The following is a 12,714-nucleotide window of genomic DNA, read 5'->3' on the forward strand; positions in this document are numbered from 1 at the left end:
CTATTTTATAACTGAAAGGAGCACACAACTTCCTTTGTCATTGGCAGTATGTCTTTCTCAGTCCTGGAAGGAAACTCAGGCCAGTGTTTTTGATTCTGCTTAGAAATTTTTTGCACCTCAAATATTGCACCTTGCACAAATCTTAGGCATTTAGGTCCTCTCTTTATCATGACTCACCTTGTATATACACTTCTTGATAGCATGACTCATTCTAGCTATAGATTTGTCTGATATACATCCTCAAGCAAAGTGCAAGAACAGGTCTCAGAAATTTACTGACTTTTATTACCATTTGTGAAACCTAATATTGAACCAGCAAGCAACAAGAAAGATCCACAAGAAAGACCATCCTAACAATCTTAAGAGAAAATAGTAACTTTAAAAGTATTTACTTTGCCTTTTAAAATAAATGCCAATAAAGAGCTATGCAGAAGTGAGCCAAAAAAACATTTGCATCAAAAGCCAACAACTATAATTGTCTACAACCTATAAAGCAATTTTGAAGTGGGAAGACAGAAGAAAGAACAGGGGTGTTGTTTTTGGCACAAAGTAGTATAGTTTCATCAGAACAGTAGATTCTCCCATAAAGGTTTTTAATTATTTCCATTTGCATTTCATATTAGTGTTGCCACATAAGCTTTCACTTCTGTGAGGTATGGCCCCATACAATACAGACATTATATTTTCACTTTCCCTGTTCTGAAGAAGTGGGGACAAGACTTAAAAGCAAGACATAAGTTGTTTCTAATGGGGCAACTCTCATTATCACTACCAACAATTTTTTCAGAACTTTCTTCCTTTCATTAGGCTGAAGGGTAAGTCAGCTCAAGGAGGCATCAAAGCCAAAAAGAATCACAGGAAAGTTCACTGTTTCAGGCAAGTGCCACAGAAGGCCTGAGCACACTGTCAAAGATGATGAACTTTTATTTTAAACAAACTGCATGGAAACTAGAGGCTTAGATCCCCAGCCTAATTAAATAAATGCAGAAAAATCTTAACTGACTAACTTTGGTTTGATCCTGAGACAGTAACCCTAAATGGTGTTCTTGAGAAGTGACAGCTGAATGTGGCTGAATAGGTTGTGATCAACTGTCATTCCAATATGGACACCAAATACATTGAGACTTCCAGGGGACAGTTCATAATTAAAATATGAGCAACTGTCCTGTTATATATGTCTGTCAACTGGAATACACATTCTTTTGCCTTCATTGGTTTCAACAAGAATTTTGCCTCTAGCTTCAGCTGAAGGAAGAATAGGTCCTGAAAATTTGCTGTCTATGACTAAATCCAAGGTCTTAATCTCTGCTTTGAAGCAAATGCCCACTTTTAAATTTAATCTCATTAGGATCAAAATTTTCTTTCCTTTCAAACAATCAAGTCTGGTTAGTGAAGTGTCCTTGATTATAAGCTGCTTTCTTTAACTGAAGGGTATTTATTGTTTTATTACTCTTAAAATTTGTTTACATTCATCTGTATACAAACCATTACTGTGTCCTTACTATTTTTCTCTACGTTTCACAAGCAGAGCAGTGGCCTGTAAACACTAGTAGGGGCAGCTGAACTTCAGCTATCCCAGGATAATGAAGTGAAAGAGCACTGCTTTGGCCAGTTTGTTTACTACAGCCAAAAGGAGCAGGTAGCATTTGCTTCCTGGCTGCCAGGAAGCCAAACCTCACACTGAGGGCACTCTCCTGGGAGCCAGGTGCTGTCAGCCTGAATATACCTACAGTTGAACTTCATACTGGACCAGTTCCTCAGACAGCAGCATGTGAATCCTCCATTGCTGTTTTGCTAGCAAATGCTAACTAAACTTGTCCAGCCTTTGCTGAGGTCAGATACTGCCTTTACTACTTAGCAACCGGAGTATGGCAGAATGCAAGCAAAGGGATAAGAACTATTTTTCTGCCCTGGTGGATGTGATCAGATTACAGATATGATAAACAATTATCTGCCAAAGAATACAAGTTAGAGACAACAATAAGTCAAAAGACTGAGAAAAAGATTGGCAAGACTTAGGAAAATAATTTAAATTAGATGGGAAAAATCACAAAAATTACTTACTATCTTAGCACTACTTTTAAATTTTTGGTAAATTCTAAATCAAACAAACTATATAATTAAAATAGTATTTTTTAAAATCAAAAACAAATTCACAAGTATGTAGTGACACCCTTGGGTATTTTAATAACATACTACTTGTTCAGACTGGTCATTCTGATCACATTATCTCCCTACACCTCCCCCTACACAACAAGCAACATGTTGTTCTCTTTAGTATATATGCCCCAACCCTCCAAGTTGACCCTGCCGAGAAAGATAAATTCTACACTGACCTACACCGCCTTATCCAAAAGGTTCCTGCAGATGATAAGATCATTTTCCTTGGTGATTTCAATGCCAGAGTAGGAAAGAACTCTGAAGCCTGGAAAGGAGTACTAGGCAAGCACGGTGTTGGGAACTGCAATGATAATGGTCACCTTCTGCTAGAGTTTTGTGCCGAGCAGCAGCTTACCATCACCAACACTATCTTTCAGCAGAAAGATAGTTTGAAGACAACCTGGATGCATCCTAGGTCCAAGCACTGGCACCTCAATGATTACATCTTGGTCCGACAGAGAGATACCCGTGATGTTTGTCACACCCGCGTGATGCCTAGTGCAGAATGCCAAACAGATCATCGCCTTGTGCGCTGTAAACTTAACCTCCACCTTAAGTTCAAACCTAAAAGGGGTAGCATTCCAAGGAGGAGACTTCAAGTTAACAACCTTCAAACAGCTACAGTGAGAGACATCTTCCAGGCCAATCTTCAATCCAGGCTCCAAGTTCATTCCATAGATCCCTCTCCCGAAGCGCTTTGGCAAGACGCCCCTAATCAAATGAGAAGCTTCATTCTCAGAAAAGCTTTTTCCTTAGAAAGAAAACAATCCCCACATATTAATTAAAACAAAATTCAAAACCAAGAAACTGACCCATTTCAAGGTACTAAAGAGCAACTGGAAAGATACCTGAAACAATGGAGAAAAACCTGCTTAAAAAAGCCAACCAGGCTAGTCACCACAAAGTCACCAACACAGTGCAACCACTTTGGAAAGTACTCCTTTCACAAGGGAAAACCACGTCCCTTTGGCCAGCTGCTGTTCATGAGCAAAAACCCAGCAGCTATCAGGCTCAGTCTGAGAAGTGTCCAGATGCAACCAGGAAGTGTCCAGGCCCACCAGGGTCAGAAGAGCAGTGACAGCTTTCCAAGAGCCATATAGCAAGTCAAGCTGCAGGTAGAGGCAAAGCCCCAGGAAACACCTCAGGGATATGTGACCAACAGTGGAGAACATGAGCAGCTGTCACCCTCTGCCAACAACAAAATATCTGAAGGCAGGGAGGGCAAAACCTCTCCTGCCCTGCCTAATCACAGCTTGCTGTGGGACTCCTGCAGCTCCACTCTGTCCCCAGGCCATTGTCACCTTCTCCAGATGGCACTGCTTGGTAAACCCCACCAGCTTCCTCCGCCCACCATGGCTGGGCCACAAGACCTTGTGCACAGAGCTTATCAAGTCACCCTCTCAACTGAAGTTCAAATGGTCATGTATTTCTGTAGATCATGCACAGATTCACAACCCAACATTTATACAAGCTACTTTTTCCTCCTCTCAGAGCCTCTGAAGCTTTCAAGAAAAGCTGAAAGCTGAAAGACAAAAGGAGATGGGAGAAGGAGGTTAGCAGGTCAGCTGGCACTGATGAACGCTTAAGACTGAATACAATTAAGAATCTTTATAATATGATAACAAATGTTCAACTGCAAAAAGCTATCCCGTTTATTTTTGTCAGAGAGGAACCTGATGATAGAGCTGCAAATGATTTGTCTTATGGTGGTATTCTCCCCTCAAGTTAAAGCGTCTCCAATACATCCAAGTCAAAGATATCCTAAAAGCAAGTAGTCCTTGATCACCAAGTGATATATTTATTCTGTGGTATCCAGCATTCTCTGAAGTAGAATGGAGCATTTAATCTAAAGGTTATAAACTCACACTGTGTACTTTGAGATAGCAATAAAGGATTCTACAAGTCTTGTAACAATTAAGCTAGCATTATCTTTATTTTTATTTGAAAGATCATCTCTTTTCAAAGAATTAATGCCATTTGTAAAGAATAGGTCAATATCAATACTTTGGAACAGATACAGCTCCCAGTAATAATCAGTTTAAAAGAGGCAGCCTTTAACACACACAGCTAATACAAGATCACTTATAAATTCCTACCTGTACTCTTGGTTTTCCAAATATATATATAAATTCACACACTGATCCTTTAGTTTAGGAAGTTTTAAATTCCGTAATAAATCCATTACTTTGAATCAATTTAAAATGAGAGTATCAAAATGAGAGTATCAAAAGTTTCACAGCACTGATAAGATTTAACTAACAGAACACTCCATGTAACTGAAGACAACTGTGTACGATGTTCACAGATGAAGATACTAAATGGGTAAGTTGCTACTTGCTATTTGTTAGTGGTCAACACCTAACAACCAGCAACAGCTTATGTTCCTAAAAGAATGTAAAGTGGAGCCATATGCTTGTAGGAATCAGTTCTCTCTCCCTCAGTTAAGACAATACACTAAAGATTTGGTATTACTCTCAGTGCTATGCCATAGCACTGCATACAATCATAGAAAAAGTTCTTCTAGTGCCAGGTTAAATGCTCTAGCACTGCTCCCAGACACTGTTGATATACTAGGGTGGCTGAGGGTTGGCCAGTGGCTGGCATCCCCAGTTACTTTGCTCCAGGAAAATTAGACCAAATCAGCTCGAACACGGCATGACCTTCCCAGAGGAAGTTCAAGACGTATGCTCATAATAAGGTTTTAGATCACAAAAAAAAACAAACCCAAACCCAACAGGCCTCACTGATATTTGTTCCATTTTATATGCATCTAAAGACATTAAAGCATAGCTACTGTTAAAGTGCATATCAACACTTACCAGTGTACTGTTTCCAGTGGAGACTATTACAGCACTGCAGTCAGGAGGGTCAGTGATTCGTGAAAACGAGAGTCTTATGACATAGGTTACCTCACATTGTCTTATTTTCATTACTATGGATTTCACCAGAACTCTGCAAATATTTTTTTTAAAGTATGTTGTTGCTATACATGCACTTTCAGAGAGTCTAGATGACTTCTCTTATGTAAGGGGCCATTAAGATACCATAAGGTAAGAAAGAAGACTAAAAAGAAGGTATGTTGTTTTACATAATCAACACAAGAGTTTTATTCTGTGTTAAAATTAGAAAATAATACATATCTAGGACATTTTAAAGTTTTTGTACCTTGAACTGCTTATTTTAAAATCTGTTAGTATATTTAATCTGCTTAGGACTCCAGGGTGTGCATTCTCCAGCTATCAACAGAGCAAGTATTAAATATGGAACTTAAATCTTCTTTCATGCTCACCTCAGAAGCAGCATTTCAAAACAATTCTGGAGCCTTCTGCTTTTGTTATTTCTTTTAAAGAACTTCTTAAAACCAGAACATAAATACATGTGTATATGTTTACATACACGCACTGTAGGGGTAACCAAGCATTTGATATACCTGAAGGACGGGATGCCATCCAGAGGAACCTGGAAGAGCTCAAGAAGTGGGCACGAGGGAATCACACGAGATTTAACAAGACCAAGTACAAGGTGCTTCACCCGGTTTGGGGCAACCTCCAGTATCAATACAGGCTGGGGAATGAAGGGATTGAGAGCACCCTGCTGAGAAGGTTTGGGGTGTTGGTGGATGAGAGTCTGGACATGTTTGGGGCTGCATCCAAAGCAGCGTGGCCAGATGGCTGAGGGAGGGGATTCTGCCTGTCTACTCTGCTCTCCTGAGATCCCACCTTGAGTACTGATCCAGGTCCGAGTTGCTCAGCACAGGAAGGACACTGACGTACTAGAGCAAGTCCAGAGGAAGGCCACAAGGTGATCAGAGGCACGTAGCACCTCTCCTATGAGGAAAGACTGAGAGGTTAGGGTTGTTTAGCCTGGAAAAGAGAAGGCTTCAGGGTGACCTGATTGCATCCTTCCAGTATCTGAAGGGAGCCTACAAGAAAGATGGACTTTCTACAAGGGCCTATAGTGGAAGGGGGAATGCTCAAGGCCAGGATGGATGTGGCTTTTAACAACATGGTTTAGTGGGAGGTGTCCCTGCCCATTGTGGCAGGGGCAGGGTGAGAAATAGATGATCTTTAATGTACTCTTTAACGTTCCCTTCCTTTGGAATTGGAAGCCTTTCTACAATTCCATGAAATGAAACCGAACTAAAACAAAGTCAATCATGTTTTCATACCCCGTACCTCCTCTACAGAAGAAAAAAAGATACACATCTTCCCAGAAGGATTTATGTAGACTACCCTATCTGTGTGTTTAGCCTCCCTGCAAAAATACCAGTTGCTCAACTGTTGCTTGTTTGAGACAACATTTTTATGTAATATGGTAGAAGAAACAGAAGTCAGCACTGCGACCAAGAGGCTTGCCACTGATTTAAGATGGGAAGTGCTAGAGGAGAGTGCTATCAGTTTTAAAGTAAATCAAAGCACATAACAATAAGAGCATGCCTAGAGAGAGTGTGCTGCCATGGATAGCCCTGATAATGTAAAAAAACTACCAGCTTTCTCCTGGCAAATAAATTCTTTCTTAGTACTTCTAAATTAGGGAAGGTTCTTGACCAGGGCTTTTTAAACTCGCTTTCATATGTATTTGCTGTTTATGTAAATAAGGTGCTGGACTACAGTCACCACTCCTCTGCTTAGAACAGTTTCTACAATAAGAAAGCAAGATGGAGAGTAAGTCTGTTAACATCAATCATACCCTAAATACTAAATTATTAAACATATTTATCTTTCAGGTTCTGAGCACAAGTCCTTTGGGTCTTACTTACAAAAGAGAAGTCAGTCCTTTCATAAGTTGAAGCATTTTTGCTAAGTAAAAGTTTCTTTCAGCACTATCATTTTTTCCCCCATCACCAATACTACAGCTCTTCTGTTCTAAAAAATCCCAAACCAACAAATAAAGGTTTTAACAAGTTATACCCCAAAACAAATAAACTAAGACTGTATTAGAGATTATTATTAATATTCAATAAGGGAAGCCTCACTACAGTATTTGATCCACTATGCAACAGCTCACTACGATGAGAGTTGAGATATCAATTAAGGAAAATAAGCAAATATTTTTGGTTTTATCATTTCAATTTTAATACAATTTAAAAAAAAGTAAATGTTATGCATGGTAATGTTTATTAAACAATCACATTTCATTTAAGCATTAAAATGCAGCAGTCTGGAAAAGCTGCCAGAAACAATGTTTGGCTTCAGAAAAGGCGATTATGAAATTACTTCCAATAAAATTCAAATACTCTCTTGTCTGTTGATTAGTTGAATGCTTTAGACTGGAAGGAACAAAAAGTGCAAATCAGCTGAATGTTACTTTCAAAAGTAAAGTCTTAGTGTCCTACAAGCAGTTACTAAAAGGCCTCACCTCAATCTTCATGATAAAGGACAAAGTTCTCCAATTCATATATAATTTACTGCAACATTTCAAGCAATGCAACATTATTACTAAAACAAAATAATCTTAAAATATGACTGCAATATTCTGCCTACCACAAGCACCTCTTTTTCCTTTTCTTTAAATTCTAATTTGCTTGACATGAGATGGCATGAAATACATTCTTACTGCAAAACTGGAAACTTACATGGAACAATGCAGTTAAACCACTTATAGGAACATGTTCTAACCTCAGGTAACATACCCAAATACACTCGTTTACATGAAAATCTAATATTCATATTCTGGTATTCTGCTTCTGCTGATAACACTTTGAGTAAAGTGACTCATCACAGAGTAGGCAAATATTGACCTGCAGTTGAGCCTTTTGTGCATCGTCTTTATTGAAGAACTTGTAAAGAAATGGACTAAGGTAATGTCGTGGTTTTTATCTGAACCCATGACAGGTAAATAGAAAACATTCGATACATGGGCAAATTTTAAGCATTTAAAAATCAATTTCTTTTTTTAAATCCAATACAATGATTCAGTAGCAGTTTGAAATAAAAACAGAGTACACCTTTCTGGCTCCTAAATCACTTCAGAATGATTTCATATACGGAGATAATGAAAACCACTGTGATTATCATCTTATAAAGGCTGTAAGAATACACTAGCAATTTTCACTTTGTTCTTGTAAAAATCTTTTAAAACATTGCGGAAACATGTTCTTATATGTGGGTACTGCTGCTTGAAACTGAACAGTTGGTTGACATCCAGACAACTATTACAATTTTGCAAAAGCAAAGCAGCTTATAAGCATAATAAACAAATGGTCATTTTGCTAAAATTGAGACCTAATTTAGTAATTTGTAGAATGACACTTTCAAACTGAGCAACACAAAATAATGTAGCCAACAGTAACATACAGGTACACCATTTAATATTTATTATATGCATTTTATATACATTATTTTTCAACAGCTGTACTTTTGCTATGTGGTACAATCTTAAAAATTTGCTGATTCATAGTTTGTAAAACAGAAACCTTACAAAACTCATCAAAACTCGCAAACTGATCAGAAAAGTTTTGTGGAAGACTAGAAAAAATACTTCTTTGTATTAATCATGCATTACACAAACAAAATTTTTAGTTACACCATAAACTGAAGCACATCTGGAAAATAAAATAAAAGCAGGGAATAACTAGTCAAAACACAGCAGATTTATGAATCTTGAATCAACTACTTTTGTATTCTATTTGAAATGTAAATAAAAATAATTTTCACTCCAAAGGTTCTGAAACAAGATTGGTTTTTTGGAGTCAACTCCACTCCAAGTACTTAACCAGATGTAAAAGAATTTCTTGATTCGCAACTTTAGGATTATCAAATGTCCCGTTTTCTCATCTATTTTAGACTGTTCAAAGAGTGCCATAACAGATATACAGGGCCCTTTAACACACTACATAAAAGGATATAAAGACCAACAAAAAGTGAAATAAATAACAATAGGCCATTAGCAAGATGGGTAATCCTTGATAAATAAACTCGTAAATACAGTAAGATGTACAAAATATCACATAGTGATAGGATGCCAAGATTAACTTTTTTTTTTTTAAGAGTTCATTCGGGGGTGTTAACCCCTCTGTGTTTCATTTGAACACATTTTACAGTCCTTTATTTATGAAGACAGTTATGCGATGATGAATTAGCATCCTTAAGCAAGGACTTAGCTGAGCTGTATTAGGCAAAAGAAGGGAAGAGTGTGGTTACACAGCAGCGGGTCAGTGAGATCTCTGTGTTTTAGGGTTCTATAATGCAGAAAAACATTATCAATACAATCTTGAGCACTGTTGTGACAGGCTAAATATATAAAAAGACTTATAAAAACTAGAATTTTATCCAAACATTTTGTGCAACTAATGCTAAAATATTTTAAGTTAAATTTCCTTTTCTTTAAAGCAAAATAAAAGTTTAAAAGGGGAATCTGTGGCATTCAACTGATAAACAGAAGATTACTAAGAGATGAAAAGAAAGCTACTCTTGGAGCTCACTTCCCTCCACAAGAGCACCACATTCCTAACCCTAAGGCAGCACACAGAGTCCAAAATAAAAATCTTTTGTAAGATCAGACTCCACGTTTGCTTAAAGACACCTAAAGAACAGACATACGCTCAGTTCATATCCAGTCAAGGCTACAAATACTGGTTTTCTTTTTTGTATTTGTCCCCACCCCCCCAAATACAGTAATTACAGTTAAATGAATGAGCCTGACATTGTTCAAGATGTGGTGACTTTTCACCAACTTATACCTGCCCCACTTAAGAGCCTTCACCCAGGCAGATCAGATGTAGTGTCTTATTGGTAACCTTATAATTGATGGCAGTGACGCATTCCCTCTTTTTTGTCCAAACAGACCTGCTGTTATGATGCAGGTTTGTTCTGCTATGTCACACGAATACTTTGGCAAGGGCATCAGCTCCTGCACTGGCAATATATGCTTTTGACGGATGAAATGCTACATCATAAATTGATTCATCCAGCTTTTTCCTATGAGCTGTTATTTCTTGCACACATGTCTTGCTGTCCAAATTCCATAACCTAATGGAACAATCATGGCCTGTTTTGGAAAAAAAAAAGACAAAAGGCAAAGTTATATTTGTCAGACACTTCAGTGCATCATAAATGCATAGAGTAAATAGAATATGAAAAAAAAAATCCCTTACTTCCAGACATTAAATAGATTCCATTAGGATCTACAGCTAGACTTGTGACAGCATCCAAGTGAGCAACCATAGAATGGATCATTTTACCTAAAAGCAAAATGAACAGTAAATCTCCTGTGAAGTATTGTTTATTAAAAAAAAAAAAAAAAAAACTCATTAAATGCAATATAGGATAACATGCTTATTTATATTCCAGTAATATCTGAATGATACTATTCCATTAGAATTTAAGAAGTTTCAACTGCAGACTCTTGTATGGCCATAAGAGTAAATGACACACAACTCTCAAAAAGGCATTCCCAATGTAAGCAACCCTTTTATCCATCTGGCATCTTTACCGGTAGCAATGAAAACTAAGACCAAGACTAAAACGACTAGGTGAGAACCTCAATTTTTAGTCTGTTAAATGTTCTAACAACTGCCCCAGTAGGACAGAGCATTGACAAAGCTTTGCAAAACGAGACTTACTGAGCCTTACCAAAGATGCATCTATCTCTGTCATTGCTAGGAGATGCCATTGGTGATAAACCAGGAGGAGAATAAAAACAAGGCAACTCTAAGTGACACTTGTCCAAAATATCCCCCATCTTCTAGTAATTAACTGTTTAGCTATGCCACAAACCAAAGTGTTACCTCTGCATTCAACTACTCTTAATACATTTCTTTTCAGTGACTTCCATTCCTGGACTCTTAATAACATCTTTTTTTAGCATCTCATGATGCTTTTTGGAAGGAGTTCTCAAACGTTTACTGCACAGGAGAACCATCACCTCTTTCTGTTTGGAACCTATCATCTGCTGGGGGTTCACAAATGAACCTCAGTCCATGTATTGAAAAAGAGCAAATAAATCCCCATAAGACCATAACCAACACGAAGAAACTCTATCATCTTTTTCCAGTTGTGTGTCTTTCTGAAGCATCTCAGTCTATTTAGTTCCTAAGAGTCTGTGAAGAAGCTAAAAGCTACTGAAGATCTTTTAACCATTCCCTGAAGCATTTTAATTTGGCTATATCCCTTCTGAGATAAAGGAGACTTCATTCAAAGTATTCATCTAAAGGTAGTAAAAACAGCCTTCTTTCCTTTCTTTCCTCCAGATCCTTTTCTGTTTTATAAATTTAATCAACATCTTAAGTATAACACGATTCCATTAGTACAATGAATTTAGTGTTATTTCTTGCCCTAATAGATACTAAGCAATGTTCGTTACTCATAAAAGTTGGAAAACATAACTGATACATGCTTAGAGTTAAAATCATAGAAATTATAAAGAAAGAAAACAGCAGACATACTTATATAAATTAGGAAAGCTCTAAATTAAAGATAGCTTTCTTGTTCCTCACAACTATCTCTGCCTGTTTTGAGAGTGTTTTCGGACTGCTGAAGTCAAAACTGCAACAGATACTACTATTTCGTAAAAAAGGCACTGAAGGGGTTTATTCTTAGAAACACCAAAAGTTCTGTTTTGTGTAACACTACATCACCAGTAAGTTTCCTACACATGGATTCTCCCTACGTCCATCCAACTTTCTTTAAAAACATTCATACATAAAAATTAGGTTCTCTTCATCCTTACCCGTTTTGTTGTCAAAAAATTTGATGTGTCTATCTTCATGTGCTGTAATAGTTACAGGAAGTGTGGGATGACTTACTACCTTGTTAATATGATTATTTGATTGTACACCTGAAAATAAAAGAAAAAATATGCACCTGTCTTAAAGAAAGTGTTAAAATGAGAGTATTTCAGCATTACACTTTGGATTACGTATTTCTAATATCACATAAATAATATTTCAGGATCAAAGGATCCCCTAATAAATAAGTAATAGTTTCTTGCTTTACAGGATGGGGCTAAGTGAGGTAGACTCTAGGCAATGTACTGTAAGGTTAAAGCTGTACAAGTGCTTTACACACATGAAAGATTCTTGAGAGAAACAAACTGTAGCATCTGTAATATAAATTTATCCATATCACAGCAAAAACTATTTAGCTGGGGGTTGCAGGGGGGTAGGGGGGAAGACAGAATCATAGAATGGTTCAGGTTGTAAGGGATACCTTCCACTAGACCAGAGAATCCAAATAACCAAAATCAATCTAACCTATCAGCTTCTGTCAGAAATATTTATGTCTTTAATTTCGACCTAAACAATGAACGGTTTAAAATCTCTTCAGAAGTCTTTAGAAGACTTCTTAGGAAACACTTTCTTATCTTGATATCAGAGTGTTTTAAGGTTTGTTCCCTTAATTTCTGTGTTTAATTTTTCTTGATTCCATTTAGGAGTTTTCAAACTAGGAAACGTATTGCTTCAAATTACAATGTTCCTTCTCACTTCAATGCTAAGCTTTGCCACAGTTTTCTAAGCTGTATTGAAGTCTGTAAGTGTAACTATCAAGTAAACCAGACTACTTGGAGGGGAGATGCAAATTTTTCCCTTGCATTATTTTTTTAATTACATTTCAC

General features: G+C 37.2%; 1 protein-coding gene across 6 annotated transcripts in view; it reads right to left on the bottom strand.

The window, feature by feature from the left end:
• Positions 1-7,210: 7,210 nt before the first annotated feature.
• The window catches only part of STRN3 (striatin 3), a 63,441-nt gene continuing 57,937 nt past the window's right edge, over positions 7,211-12,714 (bottom strand). For 5 of the 6 annotated variants that reach the window (XM_027878764.1, XM_027878767.1, XM_027878765.1 and 2 more), the window contains 3 exons: positions 11,830-11,937; positions 10,256-10,342; positions 8,454-10,149 (listed from right to left, as the gene is read on the bottom strand). In XM_027878764.1, the coding sequence (XP_027734565.1) occupies positions 9,980-10,149; positions 10,256-10,342; positions 11,830-11,937 (365 nt within the window). In that variant the 3' untranslated portion in view covers positions 8,454-9,979. Of the gene's footprint in view, positions 7,430-8,453; positions 10,150-10,255; positions 10,343-11,829; positions 11,938-12,714 lie in introns of those variants that run through there. The other variant, XM_027878763.1, reaches the window with a different exon arrangement.

The sequence above is a fragment of the Empidonax traillii genome, unplaced genomic scaffold (genome assembly GCF_003031625.1).
Source record: "Empidonax traillii isolate 1590-97213 ecotype Southwest subspecies unplaced genomic scaffold, ASM303162v1 scaffold45:size3623477, whole genome shotgun sequence".
Classification (NCBI taxonomy): Eukaryota; Metazoa; Chordata; class Aves; order Passeriformes; family Tyrannidae; genus Empidonax; species Empidonax traillii.